At 56.4% G+C, this 24,008-nt stretch overlaps 5 protein-coding genes across 5 annotated transcripts in view; 3 read left to right on the forward strand and 2 right to left on the reverse strand.

Moving 5' to 3' along the window:
* Positions 1-1,787, forward strand: part of VOLCADRAFT_90822 (uncharacterized protein) — a gene marked incomplete at both ends in the record, with an annotated part of 5,555 nt that extends 3,768 nt beyond the window's left edge. Inside the window, 4 exons of the mRNA XM_002950270.1 lie at positions 60-73; positions 835-866; positions 1,334-1,492; positions 1,558-1,787. Coding sequence (XP_002950316.1) covers positions 60-73; positions 835-866; positions 1,334-1,492; positions 1,558-1,787 — 435 coding nt within the window. The remainder of the gene's footprint in view (positions 1-59; positions 74-834; positions 867-1,333; positions 1,493-1,557) is intronic.
* VOLCADRAFT_117556 (uncharacterized protein) lies at positions 1,667-7,375 on the reverse strand (the record flags this gene model as incomplete). Its single annotated transcript, XM_002950396.1, has 9 exons — positions 1,667-1,823; positions 2,489-2,613; positions 3,065-3,114; positions 4,244-4,377; positions 5,235-5,334; positions 5,862-5,961; positions 6,682-6,815; positions 7,055-7,123; positions 7,219-7,375. Coding segments are annotated over 9 exons (1,026 nt in total), but the record flags the coding sequence as incomplete, so codon positions are not given.
* A 2,580-nt stretch (positions 7,376-9,955) lies between these two features.
* On the forward strand, positions 9,956-16,449 carry VOLCADRAFT_104700 (uncharacterized protein). Its single transcript, XM_002950271.1, has 10 exons — positions 9,956-10,147; positions 10,679-11,061; positions 11,481-11,708; positions 12,102-12,261; positions 12,688-12,864; positions 13,507-13,676; positions 13,926-14,057; positions 14,439-14,607; positions 15,261-15,415; positions 15,822-16,449. Exons 1-10 carry the CDS (start codon positions 10,024-10,026, stop codon positions 15,891-15,893), a joined length of 1,770 nt encoding a protein of 589 aa, XP_002950317.1. The 5' UTR covers positions 9,956-10,023; the 3' UTR covers positions 15,894-16,449.
* A 2,721-nt stretch (positions 16,450-19,170) lies between these two features.
* Positions 19,171-19,554, forward strand: VOLCADRAFT_117558 (uncharacterized protein; the record flags this gene model as incomplete). Its single annotated transcript, XM_002950272.1, has 2 exons — positions 19,171-19,272; positions 19,402-19,554. Coding segments are annotated over 2 exons (255 nt in total), but the record flags the coding sequence as incomplete, so codon positions are not given.
* Positions 19,555-19,846: 292 nt separating this feature from the next.
* cyca1 (A type cyclin) lies at positions 19,847-23,375 on the reverse strand (the record flags this gene model as incomplete). The annotated part of the gene is made up of 7 exons (XM_002950397.1): positions 19,847-20,508; positions 21,508-21,883; positions 22,013-22,402; positions 22,669-22,781; positions 22,851-22,995; positions 23,105-23,194; positions 23,259-23,375. The coding sequence occupies 7 exons, from the start codon at positions 23,373-23,375 to the stop codon at positions 19,847-19,849; spliced, it is 1,893 nt and encodes a 630-aa protein (XP_002950443.1).
* Positions 23,376-24,008: the final 633 nt, after the last annotated feature.

Below are 24,008 nucleotides of genomic sequence, written 5' to 3' on the forward strand. Positions count from 1 at the left end.
GACGTGATTATTATATCAACTTGCGAGCTAAAATAAGTTGTGGCGCCGTTGATCCGCAGTTTTGGTTGTGGTGGTGAGTTGCTGAACCCAATGAATACATTCTGAAGTCGGATGGGTTCAATGGATTAGGGTGCCCCTCTCGCAGGGGAGAGCAGGGAACTGCCTCCAAGGGAAAGGGGGCCGCTGGTGAAGCTATACCACCCTGTAACGACATCATACTCTCTTCAAATACCTCTACCTACCGAGTTGTCTCACATACGGTCGGGCAGCACCTGGTGTTGTTGGACCGCTGGACTCGAGCGAGGAAGTGATGAAGGTACACCAATCTAGCACTATCGCTGTAAAGGGAAATGTCTTGTAGTGTTGCTGCATCGCTGGTGAAGCAAAAATAGTGTGTCCCTCAGATTGTGATGGTGCGTCCGAAGTGCGTGCGTGTACGTGAGGTTGCATTGCTGTCTCTCTACTGACAACTACATTTCACAGGCAGGCAGACAAACTCTAGCTACCTGTCAACCTCTATAACAAATCTCTCTTTATCATTTCTACCATCGTTCCAGGAAGCAGCAACAGAGGAGCAGCAGATAAGCGCACACCAAAGCTACAGCAATGCTCGCAGAGTAGTGGTATATGTATGTCCGTCATCACTTCCATTAACAAAATATAATGTTTACTGCGGGTACAACACAGCCTGCAGTGGCTTTACTACATGTAAATATTCATACAAAACATGTAAACACTTTCATACAAAAAGGTCCCCACTAGTGTTAAGACCCCGTGGTGGGGGAGGATCCTCCTCCTCCTCCTCCTCCTGCTGCTGCTGCTTCCAAAACACAGCGACCATAACATGATGGTCAATGTGATGCAAAGTACATAAATATCTAGGGCGGCATCTGGTACCTGTTTACCTGATGCCTATACGTCTGCCTCGCCATCCATCTGCCTTACACTCTCCACCTTCCGCTGCCTCTCATATCTCTGTTCGTATGTCTGTTAGTTGTAACCTGTATGTACGTCAATCTGCTGCCTGTGCGTCCATCTATTTCGTCGGCTGCTTGCCCGTTTGTCAGTCGGCCCATTAGGACTAGGACATCTTGACAGTGGCGTGGGGCGCAGGTCCCCGTAACACCATCCTCAGCACACTTCGTACAGCTGAATCGCAACCCGCGCTTGGGCCTCCAGCTCCCCACCCTGGACTCGACCCCAGTCCAGGCGCTCCTCTGCGCAGGGGGCCCACCCCTAACCACCCCCCACAGCCCCCATAGCTATCCCCCCTTGACGACGGCACTGATATACAACCACCCTCCCCGACCCCCTCACCCACTCCGTCCCCAAGGGATAGGGTTCCCCGGCCCCTACGGACCCCTGGGAGACAGCCGCAGCACCTCGTCCCCATCATCATCATCATCATTCTGGGTGCGCTCCGGAACCCGCCTGCCTGGGCCTGGAAACCACCACTACTACCACTACCACCACAACCACCACCATCATTCCGGTGAGCTGCCAGTCTTACACGCTCCATGTCCTCTTCCACTCCGGGTGCACTCAACGTCACTGCAGCGGGACTGCTACTGGTACTGCTACTGCTGCCAGTGGTGCCGGCAACTACTGCTACAGCAGCGGTACTACTGATAGAGACAAATGCAGCCCCACCCTGGCCTGGCAGCACCTGCCGGGTTTCAGAGCTCGGGTTGGGTTCGAAAGCGGCGGGCTCTTGCTTCGACTCTGAGGTGGTCGCAGCGTCCATGCTCGCGGGGGGTTGTTGCCTGGGGTCCTCAGGCGGGGTGTGATGACATCGAAAGGGCCGGGGGCTGTCCAGAGGGTACCTGCAGGAGGGCGACAAGAGGGAGGCAAAGTACGGTCAAAGCGAGGGCAGGTGCACTCAAAATTTGCTTTAATGTTTCTTAGGGGGGCGCTTACGTGAAAATGGAAAGAGATATGCATGGGGGCACGTATGGGGTTGCGGGTGGGGGTTGGAACAGGAGGGAACGTTGTGTGGCGGAATGGAGGTTTACTTTTCAACGGGCTGACTCAACACCGCGGGCCGCCCGCAGCTCAAGGCCGCCCAGGAGCAACGGAGCTCGATCACAACGGAGTTGCACAGAACAGTTGAGTGCACTCCAAAAGGGGGGAAAGACGAACCACACACGAATGAAGCTGCTGCCAGGGCAAGAGAAAGGAAAAGGGGGGGTGGAAAATCCAGGGGGACGTCCACGGCCCCCAAACCCAAACATCGCCCAGGTTTACCCCGACAACAACCTAAACTCATCGCGGTCAGCTACATCCAAGTCACTTGCCTTTTGACTTCCTTAACCCCCTCAACACAAAACACCAACACTACTACAAAACACTACTTCTCCCCTCTCCCCCAAAGAGAAAGGAAGGAGGGAAAAACAGAAGAGAGAACACCTCATGACCCTCACACCCCGGCACGAATGCCAACCCCCAAAAAGCTGTGTATTGTACGGTACACCATAAGGCCCCCCCTCACCTCCAGGACCCATCTCCGTACACTCGAGCCATCAATGCGGCCAGCCCTGGGTCCCTCTGCTGCAGCTGCCCCCGCGTGTTGACACCCGAGGTGACGTCCGTACGAATGGTGGCGTCAAACCAGGCCTGGACAGGGCCGTGTCCATGGCAGTGTCCGTGTCAGTAAAGGTGTGTTGGTGATTCCGAGGCGAGGAGGTGACAGGAAGAGGCGGCCGCAGCAGCCCTCTGAAAGGGGGCAGAGGAGAGGACGGGCCAGGGTCCCCCAACATCCCCGACACGGGGTCCCCCTGCCCTCACCACGCAAGGTGATATATATATATATATATATATATATATATATATATATATATATATATATATATATATATATATATCAGAGCGATAGACCCGAATAGCATCCGTACACATCATAACTATTTACTGACATTTTGTATTAATAAACAAAACTTGCTCTCTCCCTTTTTCCCCGACCAGCCGACCAGCCGAGCCCACACCAAACAAAGGAAACTCACGAAAGGGTCAACATGGCCCCCTCTCGATTTGATCTTCCACATGTCCTGTCATGAGCACCACCCACCTGTGTCCCCTCGGCCCAGTACTCGTCCTCATTCTCCATGATGTACGCCCCTGCGCGCGCGTGTACGCGTATGTATGTAAGTATGCAGGCACGTTATGTAGGTTATGTATGTATGTATGTATATATGTACGCACGTTATGTAGGTTATGTATGTATGTTATGTACGTTATATATGCATGTTAAATGTCTGTATGTATGAAAACAAGGGCAACCGGGGACATAGTGATGTGACCCAGGGCCAGGAGGAAGACCGCCAACTCGGATTATGTGCGCCGGGAGGGCAGTGAGAGAGTAGGCGTCTGTGCGGGGTCGGGCTGTGCTAGGGAGCAGGGGATGGGGGTTGGGTGCGCGGTGCAACCTGCCAGGGGTTGGGGACTCCAGCTGACGGTGTTGGTGTCGTACATGCCGTACATGTCGTACATGCTGCATGAGTGGTGAACCCAGCCTTATCAAAAAGCACGTGGGCTAACCGCGGGGTTGGGCCCGGGGGGATCTGAGTGCGGGTTGTGGTTGTGCGGGAAGACTTGGGTGGTGACGGGAGATTGCCAGGAGGGAGGGAACGAGATGGAGAGGGGCGCTGTAAAAGTACGGCCATGAGAAGATCAACGGGCGGGCAACCGTACACTGCTGGGTTGCAGGAGATGAAGACACGGCACTAAAAGGCGCCGCGTGTGTGTACGTATATCTGTATGATGTGTGAAACAGGGGGGTGTATCTTCGCCCGTGGCAGCTACCCTGCGAAACCCTGCCTTCCCCGGTATTTCGGGGCACCCTCATCCAGTCACCCTAGTCAACTTCTCAGTGGATCGCTCAGGTTCCGCACCCACCACCAGCATCCAACGGAATCTGCCGGGTCGACAGCGGCCCAACTCCATTCCTGGTCGGCTCGCAGGTTAACTTTATCCCAGGTCACCACCGTCTATCAACTAGGGGCGCAATGCCGTTCACCATCGGAAGGACTTTTGACCCTAATGGGTATCGATCCCGGGATCTCCCGGGGGCAATGGTCGCGCCTTACCAGTAGTGCCAAACCCTAATTTATATATCTGTATGTATGTGCTAACATCACCGCGCATCAGGAAAGACATCGATAGTACGGCAACTGTGGTGGGTCGGCGGAGGGGGAAAGGGGAGAGACAGGGAGTGGTAGAGACAGACAGATAGACAGACAGCACGCACCCTTGTCGTACAGGCCGCTTCGGTAAGCTTTGTTGTACAGTCGCTTTACGGCGGCTCTGTCCTCCGCGGCCAGTCCCATGTTCATCACCGCGTGCCCGAACTCGTGCACCAGAATGTTCTCCGTGGGGTAGAACCTGGGGGAAGAGAAGGGAGGACAACCTCGTACATCTGCCTGTCTGTCTGTCCGCATGTCTGTCTGTCTGTCTGTAGGAACAAATAAGGTTATTCACAACCGGATCTCAACACACCGGATCTCAACACAGGGCCCACTTGGCCCAATATCCGGTGGTGCCGCCGGGGCAGTCACCATCACCATCATCATCATCGTCACTCCAGGGAAGGGGCGCTGGCGGAGCCCCGAAGTGCTTGTTGCTGCTGTACAGGTGCGAGCGCACCGTACCAATCCCCCTACGGCACGGTGTGCTCGCCGTGGGGCTGATGCACATACTGGCTCCCTTCCCAAACGCACACACACGCACACACACTCCGGGGCCCCCGAGGCCTTCACCCCGCTGCCCCCCTCCCCCGGGTGCAGTGGGGGGAAACTGCGTGCCCCCCCCCTTGACCCTTCCATCGAGACACTGGTGTCGGAAACTCCATCGTGCATTTTCCCGCCAAACATACGTGTACTCGACACGTGTGTAACCCGGCGGGTATTTCCACCCCCCACCCCTCCCGTCTTCTCCCCCCCGCCCCACCTATCATCCTCCATAAGCAGGTTCTCCCCCCCGCCCCCACCTATCATCCTCCATAAGCAGGTTCTCCCCCCCGCCCCCACCTATCATCCTCCATAAGCAGGTTCTCCCCCCCGCCCCCACCTATCAGGTAGGACTTCCAACTTCTACGCCAATTCTTCATCCCGAGGTTACAGTCGTCATCCCGAGGTTACAGTCGTCACATTCGCCACGGACGCCTTTCGGTCAGTTCTTTCGGTTGCTACTATCTTGCTCTGGCAGCAGCTTAAATCGCGTGTGGTTCGTCTTTCCCCCACCTATCATCCTCCATAAGCAGGTTCTCCTCCCCGCAGCTGGTGGTAGGGCTCTCCAGGGTGCCCCCCAACCCCCGGGTTGTGGAATCCGTGTCACGGCCGCCTAGGGGGGCCGGGAAGAGGAGGGGCGTTGGCGGGGGTAAGACGAACCACAAACGAGTGAAGCTGCTGCCAGGGCAAGAGTGTACCAGACGTAGAGGGTGAGGGGGGGCGGAGAGGGGGGAACCTAGACGCGGAGTGCGGGGGGTTGGGGCCATGTGCAGCCAAGTGTCAGAAATCAGCTGCCGTACACTGACCGATAAACGCGCACGGGGCTTCCCGGTCCGGTCCCGGTCCCAGTCGGGGTTTTCACCGTAACCAAACCCACGGGCAATAACACACCTCTTCCTGCCCCTCCCGCTCGATGCCGTACACATAGCCATCCACATGTTCCCCGAGAGCGCGCAAACACACATACATACACATTCCTACGGCCTGCAGTTTCTTGCCGTACATACGTGTACAGGTTGTGTAAAGCCGCGGGTTCCCCGGCAACGGGTCACTTGCCTTCCGACCAGCGCAGGAAGGCGTGTGCGGGTATGTCTGTGGTGACCTGGCCCCGCCCGATGATGGCTACACACGCCCCCGCACCCGCCAACCGATCAACCACATCAGAAGGGGAGGCCTCCAGCATCCGCCGTACAATATGCTCGGCGATTCGTACGGCACGCGGATCCACGCATTCGTATGACTGGCGGGATAGGCAAGCACATGCAGTCGGGGTTGGACGGGCCGGGCCCCGGGGGAAAGAGTAGACCAGACGGTGGCGCCTCCCCCGGCCCCCCCCATGTGTCCGGTCCGGAGTGTTGACGGTGAGCGCTGTTGCGAAAACCCCCCAGGGGATCTTCTTTTTCGACAGAGCCGCCCGCTAAGGTGGTGACGGCAGACGCGCCACACGTCACATACATACATACATACACACATGCATACATCCATGAAAACAACTGACAGCTCCACAGTTTACACATGTGAATACAATCCCCGCACCCGCACCTCACCTCACCTGACCTCACTGTGCCACTCACCCACCCACCCATCCCGATTGGTCTCCCCAACACCCTCAACCCCTCGCCGTCATCCCCCCCCCCACGGGCACACCCGTGTTCGACATTCAGCCGACTATACTTCTGCTGCATACCCTCCATCCTTACAAATGCTCCCCCGACCTTTACCCTTCTCCCCCCCCACTTGTCCTCCAATTCTATCTGCTTCACATGTGCATGCTGCCATCATGGCACCCACTCCTCCATACACACACGCAAACGCACCCGCGCCTGACACGCCGGTCACATTACCTGCTCGCCGACAGCGTCACCTGAGTGACACACCCTTTAACACCCACCCCGCATCAGCCCAGAGTGGGATCCCCCAACCCAACCACCCACCCACGAAAAGGGGGGCCCCCACTCACCCAGATTTCAATGCCCAGCGCCTCCCCCCGTTTGCAGTAGCTGCCCCACTCGGGTCGGGGTGGCGGGGCGGTGGCGGACCAGGGGCTGATGCGGAGGGGGCCCGCGGAGGGCACCTCAAGCAGTGCGGAGGGGCCTAGGGGCAGGGGAGGGCCAGAGGGTAGGTGCGGAAAAGGGGGAGAAGGAAGGTACGGCAAGCCGGGGGAGGGGCACCGAACCCGCCACTACCCACCCACTCAGCCCCCGAGAGTGTGCCCTCAGAAGCGCCATCCCGGGTTTGTGCCTGGGCGACCAGCACGGTCGGGGTATGGAGACCCCTTCCGCACTTCCCCTAGCGACCGTTACGTGACGAATGAACAGTGGGGACGAGCTAACCTGCGTATTCGCCCACCAGAGTGTCCGTGTCTGCGAAGCGGATGCGCCACAAGTGTGTAGTGTAGGTCTCTGCGGAAATCGGTGTGACACGCGGGTGGTGGGTCTGTGTGGACGAGCAAGTAGGCCGCGGCGCACGCGATTCAGCCTCGGGACATCATCCTTACGTTGTGGCCTGGCATGCCCCGGTTCGAGCTCCATGTAACAGGCTTCCTTTGCGTCGAAGCCGACCCATACCACCTTTACCCGACAATTGGATTTATTAACGACGCGCAGGACGCATTCTTCGGTCTTGCCGTCCTCATGGGTGCTTCGGACTGCCATTTCTAACAGGCACGCCTAAGCGTTGCACGCAAAGCAAACCTGAAATAGAACTTTTTTACGACATTTTAAACATCTAATTGTCAAACTCTTACTGAATACCTCGCGTGAGTATGCTTCCGACTCTTCTAACTGTAGCTTATGGCTGGGCTGTATAACAAAATACGGGATGCGTGGCGAAGTGCACTTCTGCGTACGGCTTGCGACTCGCAAAGTCGCAAGCCGCAAGAAATCGCAAGATTTCCCCCATCTTTACACGCGAACACATATGTGATTCAGTTTTCCTCGCCTGTAGGGCGGATCTTACAATCGGAGAAGTATTAAAACAATATTACTACAGTAGACAAATGCGCGAACGTGCTTGCCACCCATATTTTGACGAGAAGTACACACAAGCACAGAGAGCTGAAATTTTCGAGCACAGACCTTGCGAGAGAACTTTGCACACAATGACACGTTTTTACCACTGGTAAGCGAACGGCGATGTCCTACCGCTTAGAGGACATCAGGTGACACGCAAACTAACCACGAAAGCTGGATGAAGTCGCTGCACAGGCGCTTGCAGAGCTGGTGCAAGCCGATGCTGGTGCTCGAACTGGAGGCGGTTCAGCTGCATCTAGGTAGCAGCCACGGAAGGCGATGTATTTAGTACAAAAGCCGCTGCTGCGGTCCGCTAAGCGAGGCACGAATGCATGTCAGGCAACTGGGGAAAGCAGTTAGCTTTGGAATCCCGCAATGGCGGCCCGTCGAACTGAAGGCGATACGTGTTCGTGAAGGTAGCAGTTGGGAAAGGCCATGCATGTAGGATTAAAGCAGCGGCAGTGGTTCATTCCTGCTCACTGAGAACAGTTAGTCAGAGGCTGCTCTCCTGACTGAATGCGGGGGCGGGGGAGGGGACACAACCAAGAGAAGTGGTGATTCAGACTAAGACTGGTTGCGTAAGGTTGTAAAGATCAGCACCAGGGAACGCTCGGGGACAGCAGAAGACAGCGTGCGGGTTGAGAGTTCCGCCCCGAGAAATAGAGAATGCGATTATTACAATGGACCCCGAAAGTGTCGAGTGCAACGCTCCTAGGAACGCCTCCCGCACAAGGCTGTGGGCCTTATTCAAAAAGAACTCGGCCAGGCCGTACTAACTTGAATGGACATCCTCAGCTAATACGCTCTGACAATAAAAGTCGGGCTCAGACTGACACCTCAGACCTCCTCCATGTATTCCGGTAAACGGCAAACAACCTTGTTTGCATCGTTGTCTGACAAGAGAGGGTGGTTGTCAGGCACGTGCTTGCAAAGTTTTGGCGGGTTATCCCGGGTCGCAAAAGCAGTTATACGGGCCCAATAGTCGGAGGGAGGAAGTAGAGGGATATTTTAAAAGTAAGTCCTAGGACACGCGGCAGGAGTCGCCAGGCGAAACAGAAGAAGCCTACAGTGAAGCAGGAGCGGGCGATGCCACTAGATTTCCTTGACAGGCAAAGGATTTTCAATACTAGGCTGAAAAGCAGATTCGGCATTTCCTTCTGTGTGAGCCCATTGGGTTTTTGAGGCAGATGCCACTTCAAAGTGTTTACGCTTACGTGTCTCAGCCACAATCGGATATGACAGGCGCGGAAAAGTGAATCACTGATGTGCTCGCGTATAAATATGGGCGATTTCTTGCGATTTGCGACTTTGCGAGTTGCACGCCGTACGCAGGAGTGCAGTTCGCCTCGCACCCGTAATTTAATTTGCAACCAGCCATAAGGCTCCATATCAGTTGTTAAGAGCATCGTTGAAATATGCAGCATCAGGGATTTCTTTTGGGACTTTTCAAATAAAATTTCTTTCCGGGTCTTTCCTCCTCCTATATACAGGAAAAATGTAAAACCCTTGAAATCAGGGAGGGTTATCATAAGCCAAATTTATTATGTGGGAGTCCGCAAAAGCAAAAAAATGATTACCAGATTAGGAAGATGGGTATAATTAATGCCCTGGTGCGAAATTGAGGATCTAAAAGCGAGCGCACGTGGAACATCCATTTGCCCCCTTGATGGCCGTCGCACCTATTCGTTAACATGAATGTTGCAGTCGATATGGGACTCAAGCCGCCACTCTCCGGTTTCTCGACCTGACCGTTGTCGGTTAAATAGCGGTTGAAACCGTTCGCAAGAATAATGGACGATTTGGCAACGGTGGCTTGGAGAAGCGCTGTCAATCTTCCCAACGCGAAGCTTCTGAATCATTAACATCATCTAATGGAACTCATATCGTAAGGCGTAGGAAGCGGATGTACGCACTCTTGCAGATGTGAGCTACAATATTGCCAATGCTCTGATACATTGCCATTATTTCCCGTCATATCCAACATTTGCCATCCTCGTATCGTAAACGTACTGGCAAGATGTTGCACTGGTCGCGTATGTCGTAAGCCCTAAAGCTTTAGCACATCCCAAGCGGTAAATTTTTGACAGCGCCTACGGCGCGATCCATCATTTTGCGATAGCATTACTTTGACCTGTCGTATATCGACTGTCGTGACGTCACTCCCTCGGCCTGCAGTGTTAGTACAGTCCCCCTCATCAACCACAAAGCATATGTCTTCGGTGGTAACATTTTCATACAAGATTTTAACCTTTTTTGCCGCTTCTGCTTTGACTGCGCGGGGGGCATCAACCATGTCGACCTTAGCGGGATGCCAGTTCTCGGCAGGGAGGCTGACTGCAGAGATGAACGCTTCGCGCGTCTTTGCATCAAGTTCATGCTATCAGATTCCAACAAACCTTAGGCGATCGATCGCAGGTGCGTGTAGGTGGCGGGCATTCCTTCGTGATGCGCGGTAGATCAGCTCCACACCCCGAGAAAGCATAATCAATTTGAAGTAGTAATTCCTTATTTTATCCGGATACCTTTGCCACGATTCCCACCAATAGCGGTAGTTGGCCTTATCGTACCTTGTCGATGAATACCTTCCTGCCCATAATAGGATTACCGATAGCATCTGCAGCGTTTCTCTACATCACCTGTTGTGTTAAAAGCTCCTCCACAGCACCAACACCCATCGGTCTGCGCCTGCTCTTGCCCCAGGACGTTCGTTCCTCGGCGACCCCGCTCTCCCCGGTTCGTCTCCACATCTCCACCATCTTATTTCCAGATTCCAACTTCAGTCTCCGTGCTGCTGAACAACTTACCTGGTCCTACTTGCACATATCTGCCGGGCTCAATGAAATGCAATTTGATGTGTATGTTCAGCACTTCGCGGCCCTGCACTTCCCCCTAACCATCAACCTATTCCCCAGTCTTCCCCACACCCCTCTCTTCCCCCCCGCGCAGCCTCCGGCCCCGCCTCCCCCTTGCCCTCCTCCCACCCACTCCTCTCCCCCCATCGAGGATATCGCCGTGTTGCTGCCCACTTCAAGCCCTCCTCCTCTTCTTCCCCCGTCTCCGGCAGCAGCGACGTCAGCAGCCCCGCCGGCGTCAGCAGTATCAGCAGCACCGGCGCATCCGCAGAGCTGCCCATTCTGTCCCCCCTTCCCTCCTCCGCCCCCGGTCCCGCCCCGGGTAATGAGGCCCCGCTGGGTCCGGTGCTGCTGGCGGTGGCGGTGGCGTGTGCGGGGAGCTTCGCCTTCGGATTCAACTTGTCGGTCATCAATGGACCGTTGGAGACCATTGCGGGGGATCTGGGCATTGCGGGGAACAAGGCGCTCATGGGGCTGGTGGGCACGGGGGCCGGGGGGGGGGGGAGGCAGGGAGGCAGGGAGGCAGGGAGGCAGCGAACCTGGACCCCGCTTTCCAGGGCCACCACTGCCATCACCACTGCCACCACCACTGCCATCACCACTGCCACCACCAACACAACCGCCATGGCGGCCCCCAGCGGGTTCCCCCCTTCCCTTCCGGCAGCACCTGGCCAACACTGGTGTTTCCGTCTACCTCCACTATCTGCTTCACTCCTCTCCGTGCTTTGTCTCAACCCCCACCCCTACCCCTCTGTTTTCTCACTCCGCTTTCCATCCTCCACCTCCGCCGCGGAGCCGCGGAGCCAGTTTCCTCTCCCCACCGCGGCGCTAAGTATGTACTTTTAAAGGCGCGCGTGTGTGTGGTGCGCTCCCCTGCGTTGTTCGCCTGGCTGCAGGTGGTGAGCAGCACGCTGGCGGGTGCGGCGCTGGGCAGTCTGGCGGGCGGCGGTGTGGCGGACAGTTTGGGGCGCAGGATGTCCTTTCTGCTGGCCGCAGTGCCCATGATGGGCGGCCCCCTGCTGAGTGCGGTCGCCTCGGACATCACCCTCATGACCCTGGGTCGATTCCTGACGGGAACGGCGATTGGTCTGTCATCGGCGCTGGTGCCCACATACATCAGCGAGGTAGGGGCAGATTGGGGGTGCAGGGGGAGGGAGATGAAAATGGAGGAGTTCGGGAGGGGGGACGGCGCGAGAAGTCGATTTGAAGTCGGTTGTCAGGTCCGCGGGACTGTTTAGGCCGAGCTGGGACGGAGGGGGACCAAGGCCACCTGCTGTGTGTGGGGGGGAAGCTATAGGGGGACAAAAAGGCTTGGCAACGCCTTTCCCTCGTCCCCACTCATCCCGCCAAAAACGGCAGTTGGCAGTTTGTCCTTTGCCCTCCTGTAAATGCGTGCAGTTCTCCATTCTCGTTCCATCTCTCTTCCTCATGGAGGTCTTAAACGTTTCCCTTCCCACTCCGTCCTGCAATCCTCTCCCTCTTCCGTTTTCTCCCCCCAACCCACCATCCCCCCCCAGGTCGCCCCCACCCGCATCCGAGGTACCCTGGGCACCCTCAACCAGCTGACCATCTGCCTCGGTATCCTGGGGGCGCTGCTGGTCAATGTGGTGCTGCCGGCCGCTCAGTGGAGGGCCATGTTCACTGCAGCCGCGCTGCCCGCGGTGCTGCTGGGGCTGGGTGAGGGAAGAAAGGGGTGGGGGGTGGGGTGTGTGGGGTGGGACGGACGAGGGGGGGAAATGACGAGGGCATCGTTGGGATCGGAGGAAAAGGTCGGTTGTCACGTGCCGCCCCACTGAAGCAGCCACCGAAGCAGGTTGCGTACAGTGATGGAGTGGGAAGAGAGCTGAATTCGGGTTGGGCGTGTGTGTGTGTGTGCTCTTGTATGTCTATGCTTTTTTGTATGTTTGTATGTTTGTATGTTTTGTGTGCTTGTGTTTGTGTCACGCTTACCTCCTTCCCATGACGGAGCTCGCGGCCAACCGCCCGTTGTATTGCCAGTGGCCGCTTTCTGTTACATTCCTCTACCCCGCCTTTAATCCACCTCCCCCCACCCTACCTCCTACCTCCTGCGCCCTCCCCTCTCCTCACCCCCCCCGCCCGCAGGTATGCTTCTGGGTCCTGAGAGCCCTCGCTGGCTGGCCTCGCAGCACCGGGACGCGGAGGCGGCGGAGGCGGCCAGGCGGTTGTGGGGACCGCAGGGCCCGGCAGAGCTGGACACATCGCGGACCTCTGCAGCGGCGGCGGCGGCGGCGGCGGCTGCTGTGGACGGCAGCTCCCCGGGTGGGTGGCACGTCCTAGTTTATATATCCTCCATCTTGCCCATCTTCAGAGGGCAATATACCGCCGTCCGCCCCACCGCCTCACCCCTTCCCCCTCCTTTCCCCGCCATCGCTCATCCTGCATAAGATTCTCCGCCCCTCTGCGCCCCGGCCCCCACACGGGAAGATGGAAATGCAGCCGGTTGCAGCAATAACTCTCCGTTCGAGGATTATCATCCTGGACAGCTAACATGATTAGCAAGGCCCCTGCGCAGCCCGAGGATGGCACGTGGCGCACATCGAGAAATGGTTCCAAATGGTTTCGTCCCGGGGGGCCCCCGACTTTTACGGACCCCCCCTCCCCGCACATGCGTGCGGAGCTTGTAACCTGTAACTTGTAACTTACTAACTGTGGTGATATGCGCCTAAACGGGTTGCCTATCCGCCGCCGCCTCCGCACCGCCTCTCACCCACCCCTGGCCCCCGATGGACGGACTGTTAGTCTCATCAAAGCGCCCCGGACTCCCCCCCCTCGGGTCCCATTACTGCTGTCACCATTCCATTCTTCACTAGTACTATGTATATCGCGAGTGTCGCTCACTGTCCAACACTGTCTGACCGACTGACCGACCGACCGACCAACTGACTGACTGAGGCCCCGCAGGTACTGCGGTGGCTCAGCCCGGTGGCTTGGCGCTGCTGAGGGGCCCTGCCGCCCGGCCACTGCTGATCGGGGTGACGCTGTTCGCCTTCCAACAGTTCGCCGGTATCAATGCACTTGTGTACTTCTCCTCGTCGGTGTTCCGGCAGGCGGGTGGTTGTGGGGGGTGCAGGGTAGAAGGGGGGTGGTGAGGGTGACGGCGCGGGTGTGGGTGTGTGTGTGTGCATGGGAGGGTAGTGCATGAGGTTGCAGCTTGGGGTTTTGCATGCGTTCGTCGTATGTATGTCGGTACGTCGGGTTGGGAATGTAAGGAAAACTGCAGATGGTTGGCGTGGGGGTGGGGATTAGTAGCTAGCAGCCCCCTTGCCCCCCTTGGGGGCTTGGAGAGATCCTTCACCCCTTCACCCCCTCCCAACCCGCAGGCGGGTGTCAGCAGTGACGCGCTGGCCAGCGCCGCAGTGGGCGCCACCAACGTCCTAGGAACCGTCATTGCCGCGGGGCTCATGGACCGGGCGGGGCGCAAGCAGCTTCTGGCAAACAGCTTCCTGGGACAGGTCCGTACTTGCCCCCCGGCGCTTGTCAGGATGCATGCACGTACGTACGTACATATGCATGTATGTATTATGTGCCTTGGGGGAGGTATGTTTCTTCGTATATTCTTTCCCCCCACGCTGTCCCGCGGCGGATTGTGACCTCCGGCTGCACGGCACCCACACGGCACCCACACGACACAACGCGGTCAGCGGTCCGGAGCAGTCTTTCCTTGGCAGCAGCTTCACTCGCTCGTGGTCCGTCTTTTCCCCCCCTTCCCCTCTTCTGACCTACATACAGTTCTGGTCTCATCTTGGAGTACCCGTCTAGGAAATGTCTCTCTTCTTTTCGTCAATCGTCTATGCGTCGTCGCACCCCTCTTCCTGTACCCCGCTGCTCCCCAGGCCGCCGCCATGTTCGCCATGGCTGCCGGCTTCAGCCTGCCCGCCCTGCAGCCCCAGGCGGGCACCATCGCGGTGGTGGGCACGCTGGGCTACATCCTGGCGTTCGCGCTGGGAGCCGGACCCGTGCCCGCGACCATTGTACCGGAGCTCAACCCGCTCAGCACGCGAGGTGAGAGGTGGGGCGGGAGGTCCGTGGTACGGCACCCGGGGAAGCGGAGTAGGGAGGATGGTGTGGTGTGGTGTGGTGTGGTGAGCTGCTGGGGCTGTGGGCTGTGCTGTAGGCTGGTGGACGCGGTGGGAGCCGTGAGTGCGGGTTCAGATAGCGGCTGAGTGATAGCGGTAGAGGTGTCGAGGTGGGCTGTTCACTAGAGCACAGCGTTTTTCCGGATGTGGTGGTGGTGCTGCACAGCTGTTGCGCTGGTGGCGGTGGTCACCCCGGGGTGGGGTGGGGGGGCAATTTGGTGGTCCAGGCAGCTCTCTGGTGAAGTGAAGCATGTTGATTAGCCTCATTCGTAGGAGTGCGAGTGGGAGTGGCAGTGGGAGCGTGTATGTGCGTGTGTGCGTGTGCGCGTGTGTGAGATAGAGAAAGAGACAGTTGCCTGGCGAGGTAGACTGGATTAGAGGAGTAAACCGACAGGTAGACTCGTCATCCCCCCCCACCGCACAGCACCCCCGGGCGAAACCCACAGCACAAACCAAACCGCTCTACCCCTCAGTGACTTACAAATATTGCTGGCAGTATACGCCTATCTCTGGTCTCTGCTTCAATCATTAGTGGTTCGTCTTACCTCCAATCCCCCGCTTTGCACGCCGCTCCGATAGGCAAAGCCGTGTCAGCAGCCTTCGTGAGCCATTGGGTCTGCAATGTGGTGGTAGGACAGACCTTCATGTCTGCCGTACAGTCGTACGGCTTGGCCCCGGTGTATACCTTCTTCGGGATCATGGCACTGGCGGGGGCGTTCTACGTGCGTAGCCAGGTGGGCGGGTGCGGGTGTGCAAGTGTGCAAGTGGGTGGGTGTGTGCAAGTGTGGTGTCCGTTGTGTGCGTCGCATTCAATGGTTTTCCTGTGTCTTTGTGGATCTGACGAGACGGGGGGAATGGAGAGGGAGAGAAAGGGGAGAGGGGGAGGCAAGGCTTTTCAGGACATGTACTGCAGGTGGGAGAGCGGGAGACCGCTGGGATCCCTTGGCGGCAAATACTGTCAAGCCGGGGATGATTACGGTATTGGGGTGAGAAGAAAGATTCCTCGGTTGAGTTGTGTCAGGGGCGTGATTCGGGGTGAGCGGAAGGGAAGATGCGTGAGGGGTCAACAGGACTGCAGCAGCCGGGGGAGCATGATGCAGCCAATCCTGTGATGCGCATGGTTGCTTACGGTCCCTGCAGGTCCCGGAGACCAAGGGCAAAACTCTGGAGCAGATTGAAGCGGAGCTCCGGGGTGATGCCAAGTCGGCGTGAGTTGTCCACAGGAATGGGCATATTGTCGTGATGGGCTGGCGGCCCCAATGCATCGCCATGTGCTTCGGAGAGGAAGAGAATACGTGCATATGCATAAGTACGATTGATCAGCATGCATCGCCCTCATGAGTGGCATGCATGCACTTATACTGGCAACGGCGTGGATGTCTTGCGTAGTGTTAGGGCATTTGCACCCCAAGTTTTGAGTCCGTGCATGTTGGTTATATTCTGGCATACAGGGATAGAGCTGGACCGCCATAAGCGTATCTTGTTGGAAATACAGCGGTTGATGGTTTGCGCAGCTTGCGGAGAGAGTTGACGCAGAGAATACTGTTTCTGTAGAGTACTTTGTTCCCATTCGAATTGCTCGAGGATTTTACTCAATATGAGGTTGAACAGTCAAGTGGCATCTAGGCATGTATGGTAAAGGTTGGCCTATTGTCTACTGCATTTGCAGCCGCTTCTGTTGTTGAAGGAATGGCTTGCAAAGGGGCTTGCACTTTTGTGGTGGTGTTGGACCGTTGGCCTTTACAGCTTGTAAGCACTGGTGCTCTGCGAGTCCTTTCATAGCAAGGAGAACTAACGTGTCTGTGAAAGTCCCCCTAGATAGATGTTGATCCTGGGCCTTCGCGCGCAAGGCCGGCCGGTTTCGGAGGCAACGGATAGATGAATTGCTCAGTGCTGAAGACCATGTCATGCCGGTTGTTAGCGAAGGCAAAAGGAGTATTAATGTACCCTTTTAGCAAACTCGTTGTTCCTCCTCCTACCACTTTGACTTTAGACGTAACGAAAGACAAGTGGCGACTCTCCAAGCAATAATGGCTGAGATGGGGCTAAATGGGCTTGCATTACACGAACCTCAACATAGTGATATTCGTATGCATCGGAATGCACAAATGGTAGGCACATTTGAGGTAACGGATGTTTCACAGGAAGAGATTCGTGTCCGTTCGCCAACAAGCACCTTAGGCGACGAGGATTTCATGTCAAAGAATGATGCCGCGGCGATGGCGGCAGCTTACCGGGCGCGAATAGCCCTCGCTGCCGCGTCTCCCGCTTCCAACGCCGCTCCTAACGTCCAGCCCCGAGCAACACCCGCGGCACGCCTGCTGACCTTCGTGAACAGCCCGCAACCCACACCTACAGTACATGGCAGCGACCATAACAGCCTCCAGTCGCTGGAACGGAAATGGAGGGCGTTGTACGGCAGCTTCAAAAGTAAGCCGCTGCGGGCTGCCCCGTGAGCGCCGCTGCCAGCCCTCCGGCCTGTCGCGGCTATTGCTGCCACATCGGGTCACGTCATGCAATGCCATGTATGCGCCCCAGGTAACTCGCAAGCTGCTGCGGACGTCCTCATGAGGCAGGCCCAGGCGACCAGTCAGCTGGAGGAGCTGGCGCAGGCTCTGTTCATGTGGGTGCTGGTTCCAGAGCTGTTCTTTCGGAACTCAGGGCCATCAGTGAATGCACGGGAGGATTGCCCGGTTCTCCGGAGCTGATAGGGTCGCGTTGTGTTTCCCTCCGAAGCAGCTCCTTTGCATATCCATGCTGGTCGCCAGCCCCACCGCCACGCTGCGCTGTGCCGTTCAGGCAGCTCAAGGCCAGCACAGAGGACCGGGCGCGGCTGCAGCAGCTGCTGCTGCAGGAGCGGGCTCATCTCATGGCGCAGGTGGAGGAGGCGCAGCAGCTGCAGCAGCGCCTGCTCACCTCAGAGCACCGGAGCACAGCCGTCCAGGTTGTCACCGAGACGCTGCAGGTACGGCAGCAGCGTCGTACTTCCATTCCAACTCAATGGGTATCATCGCTCTGAAAGCCCGGGGGCCTGGGAGGGTCCCCCGGGCCATCTGGTGCGCACATGCCGTGTGTGGGATGGAGGCCCACGTAGGATGGAAAAGACCACACGGGGGAAGGCTAATCCCAGAGGATATGCTTTCCTTGTTTTTATTTTTTTACCAAAAAAACGGTTGTCTCTGTAATAACTTGTCTTATGAGTCCAGTGCCACTGGTTGGCAGGATGGTCACAGCTTTTCAAGGGGCAGGCTTTAAGGTATCTATTGCGCCTTTCTGCGCCCGCATCGCACCAAGACGGACACCTCGGTCCTTACGGCCGGTAGGCTTGAAGATCAGGATTGCGTCCCTTCACCCGCTTCTGGGGCCTAGCGTGATCTCGGCCTGACTCCGAAACCCTTGGCAGTTCCACCCGACGGATGCAGCAGCTTGTATTCCCTGTTGGGTTCCGTACTGGTGCAGTGCCGCAACCTGGCGAGGAAGCTCACGTCCAACACGCCCACCCGCAGACTCAGATGACGCAGGCCCGCGAGGCCCTTGAGGTCAGCAACAGGGAGCGGCAGCAGCTGGCAGATGAGGTTAAGCAACTGGCGGACCAGGTAGGGGGGCAGGGACGGGCAGTGGTTGCGGCGGCAAGAGGGTGTCTGTGGCCAGGCATCACTGAGCGAGCGCTTAGCCCAACGGGAAGGGGTGGCCTCCAGGACGATCTCCGAGCGGACAAGCCTCGCTGTTGCCCAGGAGCACCTTACTGCGGCTCTACACCGCGGCTGCGTGGTTAGGATCTGACTTAAAGGGGAGGGAAGGGGTTCGCACGGCCACACGTCAGCTGGAATCAGGCGCGAACGACTTGGCGAGGATTGACTTCGTTGCGTGGTTTCCAGCTTCCATCTGCTGTTGCTAGTAGCTGCTATAGCTCATGAGTGTGGCTTCTTCTGCTTTGCTTTGCTTCCCCTGGCCCTGGCTCGGCTGGCGTGGTGACCTGGCACAGCTTGCAGTCACCACGGAGTGCCGCGCACGCGGCGACGCGCTCATCGCCGAGCAGACGACCGTCATCGAGACGCTGCGGCAGCAGCTAGAGGAGCAAGCGTAAGTCTGAAAGCAAAGGGAATGTGCTTTTTTACGGCTTCTAGGCTCCAGAGGGTCTAGCTGTTCCGCTAGGTATTCATGTGGGCTTGTTGGTTCCTTTCCCCTGAAGCGATGCTCCCTGCGTCGCAACTGGCAACTCGCGTCGCGTACATCGAACTAGCGACGAGTCTTATGTTTGCTTGTCCTATGGCACGTTCATTAATGTTGATGACGCGTAACGCGTTTTGACAGAATCTGTTGAGGGAAAAAGATGCCGGAACTGGCGGACGCCATTGGTGCCGCAAAGGGCGCCCTTGGCTTTTCCTGTTTGTGAATGATATGTTGAGGGAACAGCGTAGCTCTTTCTTCACCCATCAGATCCACGATGTCATCGCTTGCGGAGGATAAAGTCCAGCTGGAGTCGCAGCTGCAGGGGGTACTGCGGGCGGAGCAGGAGCTGACGGTGCACCTAAGGGAGACGCACGCGGCCATTGAGGGGCAGCTGGCAGCCCTGAGGGACCAGCTCAAGGTACGTTGTGGAACGAATAGATCATATATGCAACTAAGTCCAACAACTACAGTCGCTTGCGAAAGGGCACGCAGATGGGACGGGTTTTGGAGCTTGTAACTTGTAACCTGCTGTGGTGACCATTTGCAGGCTGAGCGGCAGAAGCGCGCCGCTGTGGTCAAGAGGCGCGGTGACTTGCAGGTCCAGGTGGAGCAGCTGCAGGCGCAGGTGGCGGCTCAGCAGGCAGAAATGGCAGTGCTTATGGACAAGTTGGTGCGGGTGAGGGCACCTGAGGCCGTGTGAAGGAAGTACGGATGGATGTGGAACGGGATTCTGGATGATAAATTGGGTATACTTGTTGAGCACCGAAAGGGGCGAGCCCTGTAGCATGATTCATGCGTCCCCTCGCTGGCATGTCGGGGGAAAGTAGGTCGAGTGCACGCGGGATCGTACGGGCGTGGCATCACCCAGACTGTAAACAGATGTGGCGCATGCGCATTTGACTGGCAGAGTATGCAGGCAGCGAGCTCACAGTAACTTTGTTGCTGGGTTTCCCTACCATTGCACGATGCATATCCTAGGCGAGCTGCACCCTTCATATGTGGAATATTCCAGCTGTCCTAAGCCTTTGCCACCACGGCACAAAATGATCCTGGCAGGGCGGCATTTCGCACCCGGCTTCATTCCGAGCTGCCCCGGTGGCTGCTGCTGGTAATCTGGTCACGTCCTCAGTACCCAAGCCCGTGGCCCAGCCTGGTACCCATGCAAGACCTGCCAGCACTACTGGTACAGCCCACACCACCCACAGCCGAGGAACTGTGGGCACAAGTCTGCAGTCCTCTACGGTCTCCATGGCCGCGCAGCAACGCTCTCGCTCAACACTGCGGTCAAGCTCATTGGGACAAACGAACCCAAGGGTAACCTCCCCGTCTCCGACGACTTCCGGGCGCGGCGCTACTCGTCCTGCCACACAACGGCGCACGTCATCGCCAACGGCGGGGCCCGGGTCAGAAGAAGGTGCAGAGCCGGGCAATGGAGCTGCCGTCACTTTCCATGTCCCGTCGACGTTGCCGTCGCCTGAGGCCAGCTTCGCTTTGACACCGCCAGCTAATGTAGCGCCAGGGAGTGGAGAGCTGAATTCACCGGCCAAAGCCAACGGTGATGACAGCAGCGCTCCCTTGGCCTCCGCTGCCCACACGACGATTCGTGTCGCTGCGGTCATTGAGCCACCCTCGCCACCCATTGCTCTCATGAGTGCTAGAGAGAACATGGGACGGCACATCGAGCCGGCCATGGTCGGGGCAAATCGGCGGCGCTCAACGTCGCCTGAGGCTTCACGTATCAGTGCAAATGCGACGCACCACGCTCGCCGAGTTAGTTCCACGGCGAGTCGGCCAGCAAGCGGACGCACTACGAGCCCCGGTCCGGCATCAGGAAGCAACACGTGGTTGCCTTAATGTGTACGGGCAGTATGGGTTACAACTACAATCTTTTAAGCAATTTCATATGCGCAGGCTTTGTAGTAAGGGTTATGCCTGTTGGTTTTGTAAGTGTTTAACTTAAGCGGATATTTGAAGCGCTTAGTAACCACATGTAAAAAACTTGGCCACTCGCAGCTTTATTTCGGAAATCAAAGTTGAACCAGAATACATCCACTTGACACATTACATGGATAAGGGATACAAGGAAATTATTAACTTGACGAAGGAAGAGAGCAGTGTGAGAACCGTTGCAGCGAACGCTTTCCGGCGCAGTGCAACCGGTCCATCGCGTTGGAAATGGAAAGGGACGATAATGCAATCAGAGAAGAATTGCAGAATTGCATAATATTCTTTGCGCTTGGGCAAAACGCAAGCGTAATAGCATGCTCAAAGAGTATGAAGTTTTCCGTCTAATTTCCGTTGCGTCTTCGGTCTGTCTTCAGGGTTCAGCCTGTCTTCTACCTATCAACGAAAGTTCTTAAGTGTAGTCCACCGACGTCCCTTGTAACAGTGCCAAGTCAGCACGTGTAACGAACGTCAAAACTCTGGGACACCCTTGAATAGCACCTTGTGGGTGCAAGGGGTCCACGTAATCACGTAACATAGCAACACACATCACACGTAAAATTACCTCCCACGCCGTGCCATACCCACAAATGCATGGATCCTGACACCCTGACACGCACACATGCTGCAATCCCCCAATGCAAGGACGCAAGCCTATTTCCCTAGGTCTCAGCAATTATTCATGCACGGGAGCTCAAGCCGCTCGCACTGTTGTCGCTCAACATCATTGCCAAGTGCTGACTCACAACCGCCAGTGGCAGAGGGCTGACGCGTGAAACGCCCAAGAATTTGCTGTGGCTATACTTGTCGTAAAGCGCCGTAAGCTCGCCCCCTTGAGCTCGCGAGTTGACCTTAATGTGTAGCTCTGCAAGTACCTCTACGCAATCAGCGATTTGCGCTGGCGCGTAGTACGAGTAATGCTCCAGCGTTGGGGACCAGGGGGCACGTGCGAGAATTAAGTTCGCCAGGTAGACGGCTGCCGCAGCAATTTCACTTGGTAGGAAGTTCAGCATGGACGCCTCCATCAACGAAATCTCCGTAAGATAATTTGACACGAAGTGCAGCTGGTCGTCAGGGTTGCAGACCTGAATGTGCGCATAACAAAGGCAGTACTTTGATGAGCAAACAAGATGCGACATGCCCTTGCTAGCATTAGTGACATGGGCTATGGACAAGCATAAAAAGCGTAACCCGCATCCCGCAACATACTGCACCTGAAGAAGCCGGCGGAGGAAGGTCTTGGCGGTAGGCACCGTGAGCTCGTACTTCAGCTTCTTCAGGATCTCCTCCTCCATGGCCACCAGCTGCTCGCGGCTATACGTATTGTCCGTGATGTATGAGAACTCCCCAACATTGGGTGGGTAGATCTCCTCGTACTTTGCTGCAATCCACATGCACGTAATTCCCACGAGCTGAAGTTGGGAACGCGACACACGCTGCACGCTGAGGACGCGGTCCAAAAAGTTCACTGAGTAGTATAGTGTATCTGGAACCATGCGGTACTCTTCTGACACCTCAACGAGCCAGTCGACAAGAATGGAGCGCATTTTGGCGTTGATTTCCGGCTGCGAATCGATGTAATCAGGTATGGGCCGCCGTAGAAGCTGCACAGGAACCGAGTAAAAGCAAATTGCACCTCAGAAGTGCATCGTCGATTCGTGCGCCAATTTCGTATCCCCATTCCTTTTGCCGCAGGGAGTCCCCTTGATCACGCCTCGGGTGCCCTTTCTATTAACACCAGCTACCCCATTTTCCCAACCACGTAAGTATTAGTGCTCAATCCCGCACTATGTAAACCGGAGATCTATGTGCACATCTATGCTGCGCCAGTCAACCCCACTTGAGCGTCGTGCATAGGCCTGGACTTTACCTCAGCTTCCCGAAGGTACTCGAATATAGAAGACGCGTAGTGGCTGACGGCTTGTGGGTCATCATGATTTAGGGCGTCTACGTCAATCCACGTCTTCTTCCTGTCGTGGTCACCTGTGCAGCATATTTCTTCGAAGGATTACTAAGAGAACCCGTACCTGTAAAGCCGCAGAGAGAACGTACCTGATTGGCGTACGCTGTCAATGATGCGCGGGTCCGAGAAAGCTCCGTGAGGAATAGATGGTGGCACAAACCCGTGCTGCACCTTAAGTGCCTGGCCGAACGACGCCGACTGACCGCTGACGTGCGACAAAGTTTTCCGGTCACCCTGTTCAGAATCAAAAGGAATCTGTAATAAAGCAGCCGGTCGCGGCAACAAAAGAACGCTCTTAAGGGTTGTCGAGCAACGCAACGATGGTCAGAGACAATATCCTCACCGTCACTGCACCCGACCGCTGCAAAGCTTGCCCATTATTGGTCAAGTCCGCCAGCATCGCGCGGCCAGTTGAAGTTCCTTTGCTCACGTCCTGTGGTGGAGTTCTTTCGGTTGGACCGCGCCATCGTAAGCTACAGCATGAACGTTTTCCGCACCTGCTGACTCGCCGCGCTGCTCTTGGTTAAATGGCTAAGCAGAAGCTCCTGAGAGTAGGTAACTGGAGGGGCTTGGACGCCATAGGAGGACGCTCCGCGGCTGTAATGTGGATTCATGGTAGTCAGGAATGGCTGGGGCAATTCGAGGCTGCTCTATTGTTATGCCAACAAGCCCCTGAGCAAGGCCAACTAATGTTTGTTCGCCATAGGTGTAATGGTCAACAGTAAAAGACCACTAGAGCCTGGGTGAACAACCGCCAGGGCGACTTTGGGGGGTGGGGAGTGAAATGCAAAATAAATAAAGTTCTTTTGTTTAGAAGTTGTTTAGCCTTAATTAGAAGACTTCACGCAGCGTGAGAAAACAACAGGGCAATGCGTCTTTTGAACGAAATTCCGGACAGCTGCCGTATTTTCGCGAATTGGCAGGGGCATTGCTGAGCGTAACCCAGAAGCAGCTTAAAATTTGAAACCATTCCATAGCATGCTTGCATTAGTATACTAGCCCAGCGCATCCTGTAAGGAACCGTCCTGAAAGAGTCCACCTGGTCAGAATTCAGCCGACTGTGACGGCTTCAGCAGCTTATAAGTAAAGCGAAATGATAAAATTTGTAAACATTACTCTTGGTAACCCATAGGGCACTTTCTTCCATGGCCAACGGCTTTCACTGGGCCATCATTCAGCTCATGATTGCTAGAATCAAAGCGATGTCGATTGCAACGGCTGCTTGTATAAAAGGTGAATGAAAGCTG

This window comes from Volvox carteri (assembly GCF_000143455.1).
Source record: "Volvox carteri f. nagariensis unplaced genomic scaffold VOLCAscaffold_18, whole genome shotgun sequence".
Lineage (NCBI taxonomy): Eukaryota > Viridiplantae > Chlorophyta > Chlorophyceae > Chlamydomonadales > Volvocaceae > Volvox > Volvox carteri.